The 21,646-nt window shown below is 40.6% G+C and overlaps 1 protein-coding gene across 7 annotated transcripts in view; it reads right to left on the bottom strand.

The window, feature by feature from the left end:
* Window positions 1-21,646, bottom strand: part of SOX5 (SRY-box transcription factor 5) — a gene marked incomplete at its 5' end in the record, with an annotated part of 289,871 nt that overhangs the window by 37,591 nt on the left and 230,634 nt on the right. For all 7 annotated transcript variants that reach the window (XM_084279479.1, XM_084279478.1, XM_084279476.1 and 4 more), the window contains one exon: window positions 17,342-17,488. In XM_084279479.1, coding sequence (XP_084135605.1) covers window positions 17,342-17,488 — 147 coding nt within the window. The remainder of the gene's footprint in view (window positions 1-17,341; window positions 17,489-21,646) is intronic.

Below are 21,646 nucleotides of genomic sequence, written 5' to 3' on the forward strand. Positions count from 1 at the left end.
TCTGCCACCTCACCAGAAACAAAGCCTCATTCCCCCACCCTCCTTCTCTTTTGTGGAGATCTTCATTTCAACAGAAATGCAAAATATGGAGCATTCACTGGCATGTCTGGGGCAAAGGACAATGCTGCTATTGTCGCCCACTGAACAATGAAACCAGTCAGTGGCTTAACCATTCAGTCTTGTGCTCATCCAGAAATGCCTAACCAATATATATCAGAAACCAAAATGCAACAGCATGTATGCAAAGAAAATCCTTTGGCATCACTATCCCTCAAAACTACAGTTGTCCAGGCACTCACACAGAGATACTGGCAGCTTCCTTTGCATCCCCTACCCTTCCTGAAGCCACGCACGGTGAACTTATCAGTAGTGATAATAAGAAGCCGAGAGGTAAAGGCAGTTGTGAAACATGCTGTATAAATGAATCATGCTGCTGATATTATCCTCACTGATGAAATAATTGTATTAAATTAAGCAGAGATGTTCACATGACAGGATGGGCGAATTAGATAATGCTCATCCGCAGCTGTACCTCCTCCTGCCACATTCTCAAGTTTTGATTAAGAATAATGTGTCCCTTCCTGCAAAGGTGGAAATTTCTTTCACAGAAAAAGTGATGGAGACATATAAACAGGCACCTTGATTCTGATATGATAACAAACACAGTAAAATTATTCTTCAATAATCCAGAGAATGTCCTGCCCAGGAGTTTCAGCAACAAAAGCACAAGGTACAACTAAAACCCTTGTCAGAAAGGAAAAGAAAAAGCACCTTAGACAAGACAGAGGGTTAATATTAGGAAGAACTTATTTCTGATCCTGCAAAGTGCATAGACTCTTCCTTCTGTGATAGCTGCAGAGGCATGTCAGCCTGGGTTTCTATCTATAGAGCAGAGTTTTTATGGTGTTGCTTTGCTGAGCATCTTTTCCTGAATGTGCTTCTCTCCAAAGGCAGACACTTTCCGGACACATCACATGTTACCCAACCAAAGTTAGCACTTCCAGTCTTTACTTGATAGTGCCCAGATACTTTACTCATGGGACTCAAAACAAAGGGGGAAACAGCTGCCTTACATTTGTGACAAATACTCATTTTGTTCTCTCTTCTGCTTCTTTTAGGGAACTACTCAAGGAGTAAATTACTCTCAAATGTTGATTTATACACTGGGAGTATTCTTACACTGTCTTCATTCCTGTTCACAGAGAAAAGCAGTGCAGGAACACAGCAGCTTAATCTGTTTTGCAGCACCAGGGACAGACAGGATTTTTTCTCAGTCCTTTCCACAACTCTAGGGACTCTCGGTGAAGATATTCTCTGGGGACTTTGTCCTCTCAAAAAGAGCTGTAACATCTTCCCCCTTCATTTTTCTTTACAGGAAGCCTAGCTGCCAGGGAAGAAGTCTGCAGTTACAAAGACTAATTTGCTGCCCTGGAAACCCCAAGCTTTGATTTTGTCTAGTCCACATGTTGTCACAGTAAAATAAGAGAGCTGCTGGGCGGTTTTCCCTTTATATTTAGCACTGTTGTTTCCCAAAGTTGTACAGAGGATTCACAGATATAGGAAGAACAAAAAGGTGGCATGCAAAAGGACCTGCCTATAAACATAGAAGGCCCTAGGAACTGGATGCTTTCTCCTTCCCCCTAGTACCTTTTTATCTGATGCACAGGGCTTAGCCTCTAGCATTTCTCAGTTCTACAAGCTGCAAATGGACCAAATGCCAACCAATTCCAGGATCACTGTAGTCCTCCAGCTAGCTCAGACATGGAAGAGTGTGGGCTGTTTCACCTGCAGGGCAGCCTAAAAACGGTGTCTGTGGAGAGAGCTATGTAATCCCTCATCCAAGTCTATGTTCAGCAATGACCTGGGGCAAAGGTCTTAATACTGTTTAGTGACTGGCCAGAACTCGGTACACAGATCCCTAGAAGCAGCTCTTTAAAAGCCTTCAAGGCAAGACAAGTGCTACACTGAGAGCTAGCCCTCTGGGGGCTCCTGGAGCTCCGGGCAGGCTGTTTGGCCAAGAGAATACATTAGAGCATGCAGCTAAGCAAAATGAGCAGAGTGGTAAGCGTTTACTCAAAACTCATCCATTTAGTTTCTAAAATCCTCAGAGAAGCATCCTCCAAACCATACTGGCAGATTCTGGCTGGCTTTGGACTGCCAAAATCCCTGCCATCCCAGTGAAATCTCCACAGACAACCAGCATGATGTGTTTGATGGAAGCAGTTAGTATGAAATTTCTAGGCTATTTTCGTTGATGATGAGTCTTCAGTCACATCAACCTCTACAGAAACTTGACAACTTATGGATGGTTATCTGAACTCAGACCCAAACTTCAAACACTCATTGAAAAGTAACTGACTTGCACCTAGTGCTGTGATTCTGCTGTTTGGGCATCTGCTCTTCTGTTAGACTGAAATAAGAAGTGAGAGTTGTTCACCACACTGCTTAGGACATGGTGTGTGGATTTTCCACACACCATGAGGCAAAACTGCAGGACCAAAGAGTTTTTAGCATTTGCTTACACCTCATAATGAAAAAGCCCCTACTCATTTTTCATCTGCGAGTAAGTGACAAATTAACTCAGTAGCCTCATTTACAAAAATCTACATCTAAAAAACCCCCAAACCCTCATCGAACCTTGTCCTGAGCAAATCCTGTCAGCTCCAGCCTGAAATCAGAAGGGTCTATGTCGAGTAAAGATACAATATGAGCCAGTGCAGAAAGACTGGCCACTTGGGATTTGTCTGGTCCATACTTTGTGCCAAACTGGGGTCGTGTTGTTAGCTTTTTGCTTCTAATAATTACCATTTGGCTGTTTCTTCTCACATCACTGCTGCACCTATTTATTTGGTATAATGCTATTAATGAAGCACTTCTCTAAGAAGGCTCAGGTCATAAGGGATTGACGCAGATACCGCAAATCTTCAGGGTAAGACAACCACGGATTTTTCATGCTTTTAACCATGCAAATCACTTTACAGGAGGTAAAAATCATTAGTGAGGATCAAAAATTATGGGGAACAGTAGGGGAAAGGATTCTTCCTAGAAAGAATTCTTCTTCCAAACTGCTCCCACTGAACTACATGGCAAGTAGTAAAGTGTGAGAGGGGGAAAAAAAATCACCTCTCCAGTGTAGCACAGGCATATTAATTCATTAAAGCTCATAATTACCCTGACAGCTTTTGCCTTATTTTACAAACAGGAAGAGTAAGGCGCAAAGTGGCTAAATGACTGGCTTACTCTCACAAAGTGAGTAAACAGCTGAATCACAAGGAAGAGCAGAACAATTGCCGCTCTTACTCAGACCAACGTTTGCGAGTGTTCTTGGGATTTTTATACTGTACTGAACCTCCCAAAACGTCCAGAAGTTATAAGAAAAAGTAGATAGTTGTCAGACAGTTTGATCTGTGGCATATATTCCTGAACTAGTGCTTGTCAGAAACTGGAGTGGCTCGTGCTGTGATGCATGATGCCTCATAGCTTGCATCTTGGTTAGATAATGTTTCTTAAACCTTGCCACATAATTCTGTCCCAACAAACCTCAAAAGTCTAAGCACGTGGTAGGATGTTCTTCATAATGCACTCTCCCATCCATAACAAGGCTGTTTAAAAAATGGAAACAGACATGAGACTAGGTTTTGTTTGCTGCCTAAATCAAACTTGGAGTCACCACTTTCCAGCGGATAAACCCCAGTAAATGTTAAGCAGGATGAACAGCAATGAAAACAACAAAACCTAAAAGGATGGGGAAGGACTTGGAAGGAAATAAAACAAGGACCTGCAAAGCCAAACAGCATTACAAACTGGTACATTTTAAATGAACAACAAGAAAACAGAAGCCACACTGATCAAAGCCTCCCACCTCCTCTCTGTGGTGGATGACACCTTCGCTGGGAGCACACCACCACCTCTAACCTCACACCTGCAAAAGGAATTAATTTCAAAAAGAATACAGACCAAAGCGTACCATATCAAAACAAATTAGTAACAGACTCCTCCTCCTGCTGTGGTCAGGCAAGAGAAGCAAAGATGCTGCATGGAATCTATGACTGGGGTGGGGGGAAGACAAAACAAAACCAAAAAAACCCTCCAAAAAGCCCCATTTGTTGAAAACTTTAGAAGAAACAAGTCAAAAACAGCTTTAAAGAAAAGAGATTTCAAACAGCTGAGACAACTGGCAGTGGGCTAAGAAATTCCTTTTCAAAGACCACCTGTGCTTTCTCTGACTTTGGGTATCTCCATGTAGACTAGGTAGATTTTTCACGAAGAGAGGCGGCAACGTATGCAGTGCTACAAGTAAGTAGCACACAGATAACATGCACTGTTTTCATTTATAGATACATACAACTGTAAGAAAAATGTCAAAATACATTTTGCAGCTGTAGATAGGACCTGCCTGACAATTTGTTTTTCCAACTAATAGCTTTTCAAAGGGAAGCTATCAACACAAAACTCATCCGTCTTTAATGCTTGCGTGCTATTAACAACATCCCAGATCGCTAAAATCAAAATGATTTTCCAACTCTGTCTTCCTGGGTATTTTTTCATTTCGCCTCCTTTTAGCAGGAAGATGAAATCTAATCAGCAGTTCCAGAAACTGGAGGGAGTTTAACGTACTGCAGGGAACGTTCAAAGCAAACACATGCTCCATCACGGAGCGCTGCACACACAGAGAAAAAGAATTTGTTTAAATATTTACACCCCACTCATAATTACATACGTGGGGTTAACTACTTGAGAGTACACCTGTTGGGAAGGGTCGCTCCTTTTCCCATGCCACAGTCATGCCTTTATTTACTGCTGAATCCTTGGGTCACGCCGAAGAGACTCGGGTTCAGTTCCTGACCTTCCGACAAACTTCCTCTGTGAACTTGAACGAGTCACTCATTACCTAACCTCCTTCTACATGTGGTCACTGACATCCTTCTGAAGTTATGATAAAACGTTACCAAATACAAATTTTAGTGTTTTGCACAAGTGCAAATGGCTACAGAAAGTAAAGGGCTGCCTCTTTTGTCTCAATTCTCTACTTAGAAAATTGGAGAAAATACATACTTTATTCTATGAAAAGGGTTTCTTCTATGCAAAGTGGGCACACATCATTTATATGTTTATCTAACTGCATGGGGACACCTCCATTTACAACGTTTTAAGTTTAATAAGTGCTATTGATATTATATAATTATCCTAATGAACATATTAATCAGCCATAATAATCATAATTAAAATCGAAATATATTGTAGTTCCTTTTTTTTTTTTTTTCCCCATTTGTGGCTGTCAGTACTGAATGCAGATTACCAGCAGAACAGTGTTGAAGAAGTATTCAGCCCCCCTTGGTGAATAGACTTCAGATCCTATTCCTGATTCACACCAGCAAAAATGAAATCACCATCAGGACCGGTATCGGGGCCAAATTGCTGGCAGGCACAATGAACCACTAATTGCTGGATTCATTAGTAAGACTCATAGTTTGTCCCCATGAGATGCTGAACACTTTCAGCTCCTTTTAAAACCTAGCATCTTAGAAATTAAAATTAACAACTGCAAACTAGTATTTCTGTTACACTGTAGAAACTCAGCGTGAATTTGAAGTCAGATCACAAGAATGCCAAAAATCTATTATGTAAAATTAGGCAGATTTTTATCTACCATTTTCCTGTTACTTCTGGAGAACATGCAAGCATCCATACACAATAGATATTCCATGCTGTTCCTCAAGCCTAAACAATTGGTTAAAATAGTTTTTGTAAAGCTGAAAGAAGACAACTGCCTTTAAAAATACCTTTCAAATAGCCCCAGCATCACACTGTTAAGATTGGCCTATTCTTTTCAGACATAAAACAAATGTCTATTTAAGAACACATCCAAATGCATTTCCATCACTCAGCCGGAACACATTCACCTCCCAGAAGCTAACACTGTAAGAGATGGAAAGAGAGAGGGAGAGAGAGAGGAGACCTTTAGTCCACCTACTGGCTTCACTAAAGGCAATGAATCCAGCCCTAGCTCATTTCAAGTAGGTTCAACTGTGTCAAAGGTTACCCACAAGCTATTTCTTGATGATTTATAGCTGATGTCTACAGATCTCCTTTTATTTTAATGATGACTTCAATACAGACGTTAAGACATTCTTTGTCTTCAACAGAAGTATACGAGAGGGAAGTTGACATCTTAAAAAAAAACATTCCGAGAGGCTGATTCACTATTTTTGAACAGGGCCAGCTCTGGGGATTTTTTTATATCTTACCCAGAAGAAAAAAAGGGAGGGGAAATAATAATAATAAAAAAAAGGCGCCTTCCTTCATCCTTTTCTCCCCTACTAAAACTGCTATGTTTTTGTGACTTATTCTGGGCACAAATCCTAGAGCACTGACTCAACGTGTATGTCACCGTTTAATTACGATCAAGACAAGACACTGGGATACTTGGTAAGCATCAGATAATTTCATCGCTTCACCAGTAATAATATGTGTTTATATAGCATTTTTATTTTCCTCTGTTTGAGCCCAGAGCAATTTACAAAGCGAGTCCCAAATGATACTATCATGGGAATCCTTCCACTCATCACTGAATTGTAATCATGTGGGGGTAAAGAACAACAGCACAAGAAAAGCAGTAGGAGGACATACTGCAACCACTTGAAGTTTATGTTGTCGTGCCATTAAAAACCCTGAGACTTGTCCACATGTGAAATGATTTTAAGCCTCAAAATTAGTCTCTGTGTAGGTGTGTGCCCATGCGTGCAAGCTGGGCATGTGAGGTCTGTGCGCACGTATCTTCATCTCTATACACATTTTGAGCGCACCAGCCAATCTTTGATGAAGGTTTGATGAAGTCTTCAAAGGTGCCATATCATTTGTGTAGGGGGACAGTGAGGAAGGGTTGGGGGATACTCTAAGCCTTTCCCCTCAGGAGAAGAATCCAATGCTTACCCATACTTGTAACAGGTATCAAGGGATGCCCTGGAGATGGGTATTTTCCATCTCCAGACAGAGATAATAAATATTGTGAGACTTCACAAATGAGACAAGGCATCACCACTCCTGACACTCTGGGAGCTTCTTGCTTATTTTAAAATGAAGGCAGGAGAGAAAACATCTAGTTTATTCTGTGCTACAGGTCTCTCAGCATCTCTGTCTGTTATTTTCTCACTGAGGCTAGCCAAAATGATGCAGCTGTTGTCTTCCTCACCCGCCAGCCCCAGCAAACTTTAGCTGTTTGGTAAAGTAGTGAATCTTCTGGGTATTACCGCACCACATCATTCTGCCTATGAGCTCCAGTTCGCTAGGAGGACTCATTTTCTGTAGAGAATTTGATATTTCTAAGGCTCTGAAATTAGGAACTGTATATTCAGACTTGAGATGTAGTGGCCAAACAGTCACGTGCCATGTATTAACTTCTGATATCACCAACGAAATGCTACTTGACATGCATTTCCTAGCCAAATGTATATGTTGAATTTCCCTGACTCCAAGTTAAGTCTGTGCCTGTTATACAGGAAGTTGAAAGCACAAGCTATCCACACATTTATAATGAATAATAAGCAAACAGAGATGAATTAATTCTTCCCAGAGTTTAAACTGTGGAGTCTGTTTTCAGTGGACATCAGAAACTAGGATAGGAGTACCAAGAAAGGGAAAGAAGATAATTTCAGAGACGATTAAGAATATTGGAAACAGGCACAAAAGGGGGACATTTCGATCTGCAAGCAAAGCAGAAAAAACAACAGAGCTTATACTAGAAGGATGCAAGATTTTCTGAGGCAATCAACAGCTAAATTCCAAATATATTAACTTACAGCTGTAACCTGAAGTCTATACAGCTCTTACCATGGCTAAAGATAAAAATAATCACTGACCTGGAATGACTTCGGCCCTGAGACAGCTACCTTTGGAAACAAAGCTATTCACAAGAACCCATGGAACAAAAATTCTTATATACGTATGTTTTCTTCCTAACTGTGCACTGAATTAAAGCTGCTTTAGTAATTCTGTCACTACGTTACTCCCTTTTCCAGTACGCTGCTTCATAGTTTTCTCTGGAGCATTTTGGAGATGAATAAATGTACCCCTGAAACTCAACTTTAAGAAGCTTTCTGTGCCAATTTTCCCATGGATATGTCATGTTGGGTTGTGTTTGTCACTATGCAACTCCTGTTGTGTTCTGTTAGCTTGAAATCACGTAACACGATGTGGCTGATTCATGACGTGACATGTCACTGCCTGGCATGTCAGCTGAAAGCCTGCACGGACCCATGTGCTACATCTCCATACACACATTGCTCTGTGAAATGGCCCCTTACTTTACAGCTACTAGCAGGTGCTGGCACATCCTCTCAAAAAAAAGTTGGAGAAACACTAATAACTTATGAAATACTCAAAGTTACATTCTTTCTGTAAAATATGGAAATTGAAAAAGCCTCCTCTACATCATTCCTGTTAAGGACAAGGTCTTCTCTTTCCCATGCACTCTGAGCATCAATATACTGAGCAATCTTTCATCAAAGACCTTTTTCATGTTTTGTTTTGGGTTTGGTTTTTTTTTTTTTTGCCAGTCACGTAGCAACACAAATGAAACAAACAGAAGCTAAACTCATTCATTAGTACTAAAAGTATACATTTGAATTCATAGTCTGGCAGCATTACTAGATACAGGCACATGACCAAGATCAAAATTTTAAACTAGTTTAATATATTAAATCCTGTCAAATTACATCAAAAACCCAAACAGTCTGTTGCTTCAACCTGCCTGCATCTGATATTCTCTGGATGTTCTCAGGTCTTCTCTCTGGATACTACAGAAGCACTTCTACTGGTGTAAGAAGTCTACTTCTGCTGAGAAGTATTTATGCCTTACCAGAATTGCCAACATGGAATCTTCTCTGATTTGAGAATGAAAATTAATATCACTTGATTAAAAGAGTAACTCACAGATTCCTTTTGTTAGCTGCTTTCTAAGCCTTTGAGATACATTTATACCAATCTGTAAGTTTCAGCCATGGCAGCTGGAAGCTTTTTGATTAAATAGGATTCTAACATATTCATATGACTCCAGGAGCTGGGACTTTAAGGAAGTTATCCATTATAAAATCACAAGATGTAGCCACACTGCTTTGAAAAGTGTGTGTACACTCATCTAAAGTGATGATTTCCGCACAATTTCTCTGAAATCCTGTTTTGCACCAGTTCGTTTTACACTAAAGTACTGAACTGGCATTCTGTGCAATAGATGTGTAGTTCTGTGAAATGTCAGCAAAGTATTTGCAAAGCACTTCATAGAACTATAGATTAGCACTAATCTATAAGGAACTTCCTCTTTGAATTTGAAAAATACAATGGATTTCTTCTCTGTTCTGTGGCTAAGTGTTGCTTCCCTTCAGCTATCCCTAGCTACCAGGAATTACAGATTATAATGTTTTAGATTAAAAATAAAATTGTAGAGCCCCTTTGTTAAACGATAATCATTCAGCTGCAGGAATATTTGCTGCAGGAATATTTGCTGCAAAATACGATGCTTCCTTTGAATTGCCTTCTGCCTGAATGTGTCAAGAGGTGCTAATTTCAAATCTAGCAGGTAACATGGAAAGAAACCACGCTTCTGTGGACTAAGCGATGGGTTGAAAACAAGTTCTACACCTGGTAAAAGATGGCTAGGTTTGTTGTCCAGTGGACAGCCCTGCCAACACATGCCACAAGATACCCAAACTCTTAAACTGAAGCTGCAAAAGGGAAGATTTATCTTATGAGGTGTAGAACCTGTCTCCCTTCTAGAAGGATCTGGAGGAATGAGAGTCCTCTGCTCCATTTCAAGCTGTCTCACAATCCATGAAATATGTACATCACTATAGTACTGCTAGTTTGCACAAGGTTGTGCTCCTGGAATAAACACGTTCCTAGATTTAAGGGGGTCTAACAGCGCATATTCTAAAAAATCAATCCCCGGAATAAAAGATGACCTTTACTTTACAGGAATTTCATATTATGAAGGAACTTATAAATTAATCTGATATTGGCATAACTGGCTGGTTTGTTATCTACATTTAACTTAGAGCTAATATTGTTCCTTCATCTTTGCAGTGCTGTGATACTCAGCAGTCCCAAGCTGAACCTCACATATTTCTCTTCTTGGTTCCTCCTCCTCAGCAGGAAGACCCTCTCCTAAGTAATTTCCAACTCTCCCCACAGAACAAGTCTGTCCAAGCATACAACAAAATCCACCGCAAACAGAAAAAATTTTCTCTGTTTCATTATGCAGCTCCACATTTCATGCTCTCCTAAAGCTCTTTCGCTGCTATTCTTAGGACTGCATGGACAACTAGCAATACCAGCTCAACGGGTATCTGAGTGGCATTGAAACCCTTTGACTTTGTGACCCTATTTTCTTGTTTGGGACTCTTCCAGTCTCTTCTTGCAAAATGGTGCTCTTTCTCATTCAAGCTCTTTGTTCCAAGTGACACTCAATGGGCAGTTCTGTCAAAAAGCCTCTGCAGAAGTTGATGTTTAGGTGTTTCTACATAATAGAGGAAGATGCACAGAGCAGAAACAGAACATCAGGTCTCAGCACTCCTTCACTGTAACTGAACCTGGCTTTAGTAGCTGCCTGCTGAATGAAACAGTGCCTGGAGTGGTATCTTGGGTCTTCAGTATGAAGCCAATCCTGTGGATCACTGAACCAAAAAGAAAACTACTACCTGCTGCCTACCCCACCAACGTCGCCGCTTAGGAAAAAGTAGGTACCTTTATTTATTTGGACCAGGTAAGGAAGGTGTTAGTGAGAAGGAACAGCAGTGAACTGGTAAGCACACAGTGTGTGTTTGTCTTTACCACTTCACTTTACATCTCTGTTGCTCCCTGTCTGATTTCTGAAGACATCTTTTTCAGAAATGCAGCGGTCTTGCTTGATTTGTTTATGTCACTTTGGTGAGTATAGATTTCAGCGGGGGGCTTTTCTCTTCTGAGTTTTTGTTATAAAAAGTTCTGACTGAGCATGACAAGGGCTGACTGGCTGGTGACTCTGCTTGAGAGACAGCCTCCTGCCAGGGTATCAGGTAAGAGCTGCGGAGAGTTAATCTGAAAAAGCATCCTAGGAGCCCCTCTATGTATAGAATTTATTTTTAGGAAAGCAAAGAGGGGTGGGCAGCAGGCAGAATGCTATGCATTCTGCACAGAATGCTGTGCTGCTGCTGTTTTAGATCCTGCTATTAACATCAGCTTTATTGTTCACAACACATTCACTATTTTAGAAAGGCATCTTAAGAAGGTCCATTAGTACACATAATTTCATTGTGCTCCTGCAAATGGTTTAAAAAGTCATTGTTTATAGACCTAGATGTCATGTAGAGAAAGAAAAGAAAAGGAAGAGGAAAACAGTTTCAAAGATTCTGTTACCAAGTTCACACTTTGCTATTTGGGATTAAAAGCACAGGCAGCAAAGTTAAAAGGCTTCCAGACAAAGAGATAATTAGCTACAGAGTCTTCATTAAGAATGGACAGGGACACTAAAGAAGTAGCATAGCACAGATAAGGCAGATGAGGTCTCAGTTTACAGCTCCCTATACATAACTGCATCCATAAGATAAACTTTTCCTTAATTATCACAATTTCCTTATTTATTACAGCTACTTCTAACCTGTTTGATGCCCTAACCAGGGGATTGAGAAATGCAGGCACTGAAAAATATTTTGGATTTACTGATTTGTAATATTCCAGTGCTAACAGTTACTCTGGTGCTGAAAAGCTCAATATATTAATTTGCAAGGATTATTTTTTATAAATCAGTGGCATATAAAAAATTGTGTCCAGCCCAGAAATTCTAAAAAAATAGAAGAGCCTTGGAGATAAACCTTCTGTAAACACAGCCTCAACGTTCTACCAGGGATGGTGCATCTCACATCATTTTAATGAGAACTCTTGTTCTTCACTCTAAAATACCTCAGTACTCTCTTCAATGAAAATAAGGATGCCTTAATTTCCTGCTGCTTGGATAGGCACTCAGCAGCTGCTGCGCTCTTCAACCAATAAAGAGGACCATAATTGCCATCAGTATATGAGGCCTAACATGGCCTCATATGGGTTAGTTTTATTCAGGTTCCTCTACTCTTCAGAGAAAAGAATTTGGCCTCATTTAACATAAGCAGTCACGCCCTTTGATCACCTGTACACAGCCATGATCAGTCTTCTTTATCACACAGCTGTCCTCTTTATAGCTGAAGTACTTCACAGCGCTGTGGAGAACAATTAGCTCACGTTTCCAAAAAAATAGAGGAAACACCAATATCCTTCTGACTTTGAATAGCCATTCATCTATCATCTGTAGAGCTGAAATTAAATACTTTCCTTTAACAGTTCAAAAAAATGGTACAAGAAATCTGTATGTCTACTTATCAGCTAGGCTTCTGCAACAGTCATCGCCTGATGTGGCAGGTAAGATGATGCATCTATTGACATAATGGGGCTTAATGTTTTCCCCAACATCTCCCCAGGATAAATTTCCACACTCTGCACTACCACACAAAAGGGAGAAATGAGGGAAAGGGAGACAACTATATCCAAGTTAACAGGGATGCTTAGGGTAGTCACCTAAAATGAAATTCAAGTCAACAATTTGCTCAAAGTAGAATCAGAAATATAATCTAGATGAGTGTTCTTATTACCAGGCCATTTCAGGGCCTTTCTCTTTCTCCTTCCCTTCAGATGGGTTTTTTCCTCTTTTTTTTCCATCATATTTTTATCCTCAGTCAAGAAAGCATTCCTACTGAAACTGGGAAGTATAGTCCCATTGGCAGTCCTGATTGGGACAGAAAAATCCCCAACTGGTTTCCCACAGTAAATACGGTGTTACTAAATTAAATTAAAATGCCCATTTCCAAAGACTCTTATTCTTTCTTTTGTCCCTGTTATCAGAGGTACTCAGCAACAAAGTCACCAGTGACTCGGTTGTAGTTGCATACCCAGGCTCACCTTGCCTGGGGTGAGAACAGTGCAGGCACACTGTTGGTCCCTTCCTACGCTCAGTATCCTGTAAACAGGGTGCAAGCCACAGGTGGTACGTGTGGCAGCAACTGTAGCATCGTCATCAGATATTCCTCAAAAATGGAAGAAGCCCCCCTGGAGAGTCTCTGGCCATTTTAAGGTCAATCTGTACTGTGATACAGAGGCAAGCTCTAAATCTTTCGAAGGTGATTCCATTGCTGACTATAGGTGACATGAAAAGTTTCCAATTAAATGTTTACTTTGGTGATCAGAGGATCAGATAATGTGAAAATAAAGTACTGTCTTCAGTTAAGGATTCACACTGATACTTGTCTGGATATAGCAGTTGAGGAGAATCTGATTGTGTGCATCTAGCTGCTTACTGCTGTTTCTGGCTTGTCTGAAACACATTTCCTTTCCCTGTCGCAACTCCCAGGTGCTACTTCTGAGCAAATAGTAACATCATTGCCAGAAGTATTTGAAAAGAAAGAAAAAATTGATTTGGACAATCTGTGTGCTGTTGCCATTGATGAAGACACAACCGTGAGTAGGGTTAGGGCTGAGGTCGTAACAAGGTTAAAAGAAAAGTGCCCAGGAATTCTCTCCTGTCACATTTCACACTGAATTGCTCCTGTTTTAGAGCAGATGCTACAGACAATGCACTGTGCTCCATTAAATATAGGGAATCATTTAGCTACATTTACAAGCTACATTCAAAATTCACTCCAGAATTACTATACTTGAAAGGTTACATGGAAAGGGCTAGGATATTGCATCACGCAGGCACTAGTGCTATATTTATACGTGCAACATAAAAAGCAAGGAACAAAGCAGGAATGAATAGGGCCCTAGCTGTTTACAAGTGAGGGTGATGTTGCTGTTCTTATTCAAGAGTATAATGCACCTCATCTGCAGTCAGTGAAGACTGTAGCTATCAGGTGAGAATCCTGGTACTATGGTAAAGGTCACTGTTCAGATAAACATATTCTCTACAACACTGCTTTTTATTTTTTTTTATCTCCTGCACGGCCCTGTACAAGCAAGAGGCTTGAAGTTCATCACAAGATGGACCCGTAGGTTATTCTGCCCAGTCCTTATCTGCATCTGCGCCCCTTCTCTCCTACTTACTTGGGAGCGCACAACCACCTTGAACACCCAACAGAGCAGCATGTAAGCATTTACACGATCAAAGGCAAAAATGTGCTTAAGACAGACTTTGGAAATCCAGCACAATTTGGCAAACTTCAAAGTTGCCTTTCAAATGGGTTGTGGAGGAGGCCTTGGTAAATTTGAATGGTATGATTAGCATACCGGCTGTTTTTAAAACTGCTCAAGAAGAAGCTGTGTTAAAATCCATTTCCGCAAGACACACGCGTTTTCTTTTGGACAGGCTCCACTAGCTCTGTTTCTTAAATCAATTTTTCTGGCACGGATTTCTTCTTGGAAGAATGTACGACACCAGCTCAGTTTCCTAACCAAAACTTGACAGAATGTGTGCAGCGCAGCATAATGGCATCTCTACTTCGTGGCTCCCTAAAAGTTACAGTACAGAAACCTAGGAAGTGAATTTGACTATTCCAGGTCACATCTGCTGAAAGGCGAGCAAGACGACAGAAGATGCCAGGCTAGTCTGCCCAGCACAATGTTCAAACACTGGTGAGGGCCACTGATAAAAGGTTTGCCAAAACGGGAGTTGCCAAGGTCTTAGAGGAGTTTCAGGGATGTGTTCAAGTCTTACTAGATTTAAAGGATGATCCTTGGCAAACTCCCCCTGATGCTTCTCAGCATTTCTAGAGCCAACAGTTGTTCCATCTGCTGCTGAGGCCGACTTTGAAGAATCCTTGCAAAGAGCAGCACACTAACTTTAACACTATACAAGAGGGAAAAAAACACAGCTTTTCAGAAGTGACCTAGATGTTTGCCAGTAGCTTGACACACTCTCAGGTAAGGCTGTCTCCTTGTCTCCAAACACTTGAGCGTATTACCAAAGCTGCGCCAGTGTAAACTGTGGGCTGAAAATAGAGATTCAGCAAACAGCATCTACTGAAAGCTTGTCTAAGGCATTAACCGTTTATCTGTGGAGGTTTTGACGTACAGAAACAGTGAGAAAGACCACCCCAAACTACCTTCAAGAACTAAGTGGCTGCTGGGGATTTAAAGAAAAAAAAATATTTTAAAATGGCTGCAAAACTCAGGTACTCCCAAACAGCTAAATAAAAAAAAAACAATCAGTGAATAAAATGAACTTTTGGAGCTGCTGAACACAAACAAGCTTTGAAAAAGCAAAGGAAGGTCCACACAGACACGAATGAAGGTGTTTAGTTTCAACATATAAGCTTCAGTTTCTGCCACCACGACGGATTTGCCAGCGTGTTTTCCTAGCCAGGCCACCGCACTATTGTATAAGCTTTATTCTAATTACTGTAGGCTCTATAAAGGTTTCTTTATCATTTAGTATTATAAATAATTGTGCTTCCAGGCTGGAGTTCAAAGCTCAGTATAGCATTCGCACAACACCACAGGCAGGTCAGGTGACCTTTCTCCAATTCCCCTCTCTCTGGTGCTGAGGACAGACAAAGTGATATGTCTGTCATACGCCATTACCATTAGAACAGAATCTTGTTCTTTTATTACAACTGAACTCCGCCGGATTTCTCAGCAGGAATGCTAAGTGAAATCAATGTCTTGGATTTCCAGGCTGAGCTTGGAGGTCACAGCCACTCTATCATTTCTCAGCATTATCCTTTCTCTTTCTCTCGCTCTCTCTCTGAGCCTCCAACTGGCACACAGCAGATTGAAAACAGCATGCATCACAGGGCTCATGCTGCACAATTTTACAGCCTTTTGGAGCCCCCTTCCTCTCCTTGTGGCCCACTTTTTCTTTTTTTTTTCCTTCTTCCTTTTTTTTTACTCCCCAATTTGCAAATAAGTTTTGTTTGTGTCCTACAGAACTGCAAGCCAAAGGTACTGGAACACCTACAAATATGAAAAAGCAATTGAAACACAAGGCGAGAGCAGAGCCGATCTTGACAGCTGCTGGTAAGATGGTTATGCTTGATGTTACCGGTAGATATGGCAGGACTTCTGATTCCACAATTGCCACAAAATAAATATTGTGTCCCCTCAGATCTCATCAGACATTCTGCTTGTGCACAAGAGATCCAAAAACAACACCGGGATTTTAAGTGGAGTGGGTCTAGCAAGCTGCTAGCCACACACACAAAACCCCCTTGTAAAAGGCACAAAAATCTCTTGTTAACCAAAGACACGACTTTTTTTGAAAGAAAAACACCCTATCACTAAGCACTGCGTGGCAGTGTGATTCCTTGCTCTATAATATACAAAAGAAGAGGCCAAGCCAAGGATAAACTTTGGGAAGTCAGAAAGTCTGCGCCGAGGAGAGAAGAAAGAAAACACAGACCCGGAGTTTGATTCATTAACACAACAGCCACTGGTTCCACACCATCTATTTTGTTCTTTGAACATGTATCTCACTGAGCTGACAATGGTATTATTTATTTGCCTGGTTATTTTTAATCTGTGCTGCTTTACTGTTAAGGGTATGAACAAGAAACTACTGTCAATTCAAGGAATCTTTTCTGACATGATAAAGGACATGGACAGCATGCTAGAGGACACCAAAAAAAAAAAAAAAGGACACATTTTTATCAAGCTCTTGCTGTCACCTAAATGGAGTTTGGGTTTTTTTCCCTGCATTCCTCAGCTAAAAGTTTTGCAGCAAGATGTGCCATGCAGTTTTCAGCCATTTCTTTTGCTAAGCAGTGGCATATGCTTAGGCCACCTAATTGCCCAGCTATGACCAAGATTGTATTCATCAGAATCTGATGCTTGATGGACAGATTCCAGTTGTGTTCTATAACACAACAGACATTGTTTTGGAGACTTGCTCCTCCACAAACTCACGCTGAACCCCGGAAGAAGATCTGGCTATTGATGAGATGCCCCATCTCTCGCTGACACGCTGCTAACCTGACTCCAGTCCAGCATTATGAAAGGAAAACACAGTTCTGTGCTGGAACCGGAGATGGTCACTTCCATTTGCTACCTGTTACTGAAGATGGAAGAAACAGCAGCGTGACAGCTAAGACACTGTGAGGGAAACTAAAGGATCTCAGCTGATATGATGTCTGTTACAGATGTCAAGTACAAATGCTTGTTCGGCGTTGCTGTGTTGGGATCCTCCCACTGGAAAAATGGCACTACAAATATTCTCCTACTGTAGGAAGCCAAAATGAGAACAAAGCTTCCTGCAACTGAGACACTCTCAGATACCCTTCAGAAAAAAAAAATAAAGCATGCAAGTACCCACATTGTCAGAAACGCAATGCTGCAGGACCTGGTACAGTACCTTGCTTTTGGGTGGAGGGCTGTTTGTGCTCTTGTCTGTGTGGATGCTGGTAGGGGATACAGCAGCACCAAGGTTACCCTGGGGGATGCCAGGTATCTTGCCTCCTGGAGACACCTGCATTGCAGCAAGCTGGGCAGCATACAACTGCTGTAAAAACAAACAAAGAAACCACACACACATGCAAGGGAAATGGGGGTGAGAGGTGGGGAGAGAGAGAAGAGAGAAGAGACATCATCAATAAATAATATTCCCAAAACTTCTCCTACTACAGATGATGTATTTTTCTTCTGATGGGTATTTTTATTTAGCACACACTGGTATATTTCAAGACAAGAATTCTCATCTCCACTTCTGTGACTCATTCCTCAAGGGGACGAATGACAGACGTCACCATGAGAAATGTCCCAGCTTCCCTGTGTGTCCAGGCATTCAAAGCTAATCTTCAGGATTGCCTAAGCCACTGGGCAACATTTCCTTTCTTGAGATGACTTAGCCATAACAGCATCTCCAACAATAACGTGCATCAACACCTGTGAAATTCACATGATGCTTGATATGACAGTCTCTGTGATACCATTTTATGTTTCTTTATCTTACTTGCTGTGTTTGTCTTGTTTGCACAGGCTGTGAGTTGTTTGGGACAAGGAATATCAAAATTTTCTTTAGCAGTTATTGTGAGTGTCCACTCTCAGTTGCACCCTGGGCAATGGCTACAGTCAATATTAATATATACATACTGATGGGGATGTACTGTCCATTACCACCTAGTAGCTCCGATCAAGACTAAACCCTTTCTGTGATAGATGCAAAGCAGATACACGGGCAGGAGAAGCAGCTGAGATGCCTGAGAGAGCAGGTAATGTAGTAACAACAGCTCTCCCTCCCTGATCACAGCATCAGTTTCAAAGACTCATGCTATGTCTTATTTGTGCCTTGCAGTACATGTGTCACGCATTACACTGAATGATGGAGCTCTCTGCCTGCAGGTGCTAACAAAGCTTCTGAGATGCACCAGGACAAGGGATAACAATCAGGAACATGGAAGTAGATATGAAAAAAATCCAAGGGGGCTTCAATAAGACCAGTCTAAGAAAGTCTTCTTAGTGGTGCCTAGTTATTTTTCCACTATTTTGTTAGTTAATTGTACATGCTGATGAAAGAAGAAAGGTCAGATGGGTGGGTACAAAGAAATGCTAACCCAAACCAGCAAATCTAAAAGACGAAAATGAGGATTCATGACAGGAGTATTCCACACAGAGCTGTGCAAAAGACGGAGGGATGTTGTTAATGTGAGTTCAGAGTACATACGCCCTGTAGCAAACACATAACTTGGTCAGTGGGCAAGATTAAGAGCTTTGAGTCCCTGACAACACTGGGCATTGTCCCCTGCTTCCCCGTACAAACTCTTCACTGGTACGTAATCCTTCCACGTAATTAAAAGTAACCCATCTTTTAGCTGTAATCAGGCACCAAGTTCCTACTTCTTTGACACTATTTCTATTCTTTTCAGACTTTCAATTCTTTTCGGTTTTGAATCCTTTTTATTTCTTTTCACTACTTTGATCACTGCTCATTCCTTATTTTCCTGTACTTCTTAATCACCATTTATCCATCTCTTTCTGTTTAGCCTCCCTCTCTTTCCCTATCATCCATTCATTCATCCGTCCTCTCCTTGCCTCTTCCTCAAATTTATTTATTCATTTATTCTATGTGCTACCCCCAGCGAGTCTAAGCCGAATAGATGCAAATCAACTGCAGATAAAAGTCATCAAAAACAATCCAGCCACAAATCAGTCACAGATTCAAATGCATGTATTTATCAGTTGAAGTTCATATCCATTCATTCTTTCAAAAGACGTCTAAATCCAGCAGGGAGAAGGGAACAAGGGCCTGTGTGAACCAGTGAAGAGCTGTAGCAGGCAGTTCAAGGAAAACCAAGCCCGCTTTATGTATGAATTAATATATCAGAAGGGCAACAGTTGTTTAAGAAATAGGATACATGGCTAGGGAACAGCTCAAACATAATCGGACTCTGGTGATGAAAGAGCAGATCTAGGGAAAGCTTTTCCTTTTCTTTTGCTCCCTATTGAAAAACATGACAAAACAAATTGAGGCAACTATGGGGAAAAGACAAAAGAAAGTCAAATGGCCATTGAGCAGGAAAGGTTCAGGCTTGCTGCTAATCTATAGATTAGCTATCAGAGAATATGTCTAGTCTAGAAGTAAGGGTAAAAACAACATCGTCAGTTTGGTCACTTAACAGTCATGAACCAACTTGTGATAGTCCATACAGGGACCTGCTTGTCGAGGACTGGGCCCCTCCCCCCAAAATTTCTGTGAGCCTTTGGGGAAAATCCTTACCCTGAAAAGAGTGGCAAATCTCTACCTCAAACACAGCTCTCAACCATCTGCTGAGGTCCAAAGAGTGACTCACAAGAACTAAACTATATGAAATAGATGCACAACATGCTGTCCCAGAATCTGTACCATCTCACGCCTGTTCAGTGGTCACTGAAAAATGTGTTGGAAGTCACGGCTCCTCCTTACTATATTGTTATCAACCACCTTTTTGACAATGCATGCAATGCAGCTGATGACTGAATAACCATGGGGAATGAATTTCCCTATGCAACAGCCCACAGAGAAAGCCATATTTTTAGGTGATAAATGGAGTATATGAAATTTTAAACGCATGCGTTAGTCTCAGTTTAACAGATACATCTCAAAAGCATGAGTATCATGTGGAATAATCTGAAAGGAGAAAACCTATAAAGCCTTCATTCATGTTTTGTACAAATTTCTGTCCTCCTGCTATCAGATTCGACATCTCACCTCTACTTAATTAATTTGGAGAATTAAAAACAAACATTAAGTAAAATCTTATAAGAGGTCCCTTGTTAGAGTACCCTCTCAAAAAGTCCCTTTCTGCAACACAAACCAACTATTCTACTGAAAAGCAACATCAGGCACAGCTCTGAAAATAGGCAGCTTATGAAATTGCAAGGGTCTGAATCCCACTTAACCAGTATGACTGCTCCTCTTTCTCCCCACATTTCCAAAAATGGACAGAAATATACAACATGCAAGACATTTCTTAGACTGTCAATATTTTTGAGCTTTGACATTATTGAACCTGTCTGTTCATATTTAGTTGTTTTAAGACATGACGACCTTTAGCTTATACCCAAGGAAAGGGCAAAGGTGTGACCAAATGCTATGAATCAAGACAGCTAAATGACAACAATTTACAAATTCATTTCATAGATGAACAGAACTCTGACAAAAGAACATTTCCACCTCTGCTTCCTCAGTAGGAGCTAAAATTTTGGAACTGTGTATGAATGGGTCTCTGTTGAAATATTCAACCATCATATAAAATGCACCCTTATACTTCTCCCAGTAATGAAATCAAGCCCTCAAAAAGTGCAATGAGAATTATGTTATTCTGTATCACTGCTCTAATACACTGGTTTTGAGCCTCTTAATTTGTACCTCAAACAGAGGCTCCTGAAACCACTTCTGCTGCCTTCAGATAACTTACAGGCTTAATCTCAAATTCTAGCACTCAAAGATGTCACCTTGGTGCTCTACAACTCATATAGGACTTTCAATCTATAGGGTCTTGAGTGGTTTATTTTGACGAAGGCATTCAATTGAAATCAGGAAAGTGCTACTTCTCTAGACAAGTTTATTTTTGCTATACATAATAAATGAAATAAGGATAATAGTCTGCATTCAGTAAGAAAGATAATACTTCAAGAAGGTAGAATTGGGCTTCTGAAAAAGCAATTAAAAAGTAACATCTATTGTTTGTTTATAACTAAATAACTATGTTTCAGCTCCCCTGCTCATGTGCAATATTGCATGCCTTGTTAATGTTTTCTCATTAACCTCTTGTGAAAATCTGTATGGAAGCAAAATCATCAGAACAAAAGCATAATATGATATGCTTTAAAATGGGCAGGAGGTATAGTTATTTTTTTTTAAATGTTGCACCTCTGTTCTTAAGCTATTAAACAAGAATTCCCCCTTCTCCCTAGGTCACCACCTAAACCATTTATAATTCTTCCAATATATTAAGCAGAAATATTCAGCTGAACTCTCCAAATGGACTAGCTCTAACAGCTCTTGGCTTGATGACTCTGTAGTACATCAATAGCAAAGCCTTAAGGTTAGACTGGCTTTGAAAACTTTCCCCTTGGGCATTGTTGTTACATGTTAACAATGCTCATTACTGCTTTGAGGGTACACTAAAAATGAATTCTTGTTCTATTAATACAGAAAATGAGAATGAGATTTAATAGC

The sequence above is a fragment of the Gallinula chloropus genome (assembly GCF_964237585.1).
Source record: "Gallinula chloropus genome assembly, chromosome: 1".
Lineage (NCBI taxonomy): Eukaryota > Metazoa > Chordata > Aves > Gruiformes > Rallidae > Gallinula > Gallinula chloropus.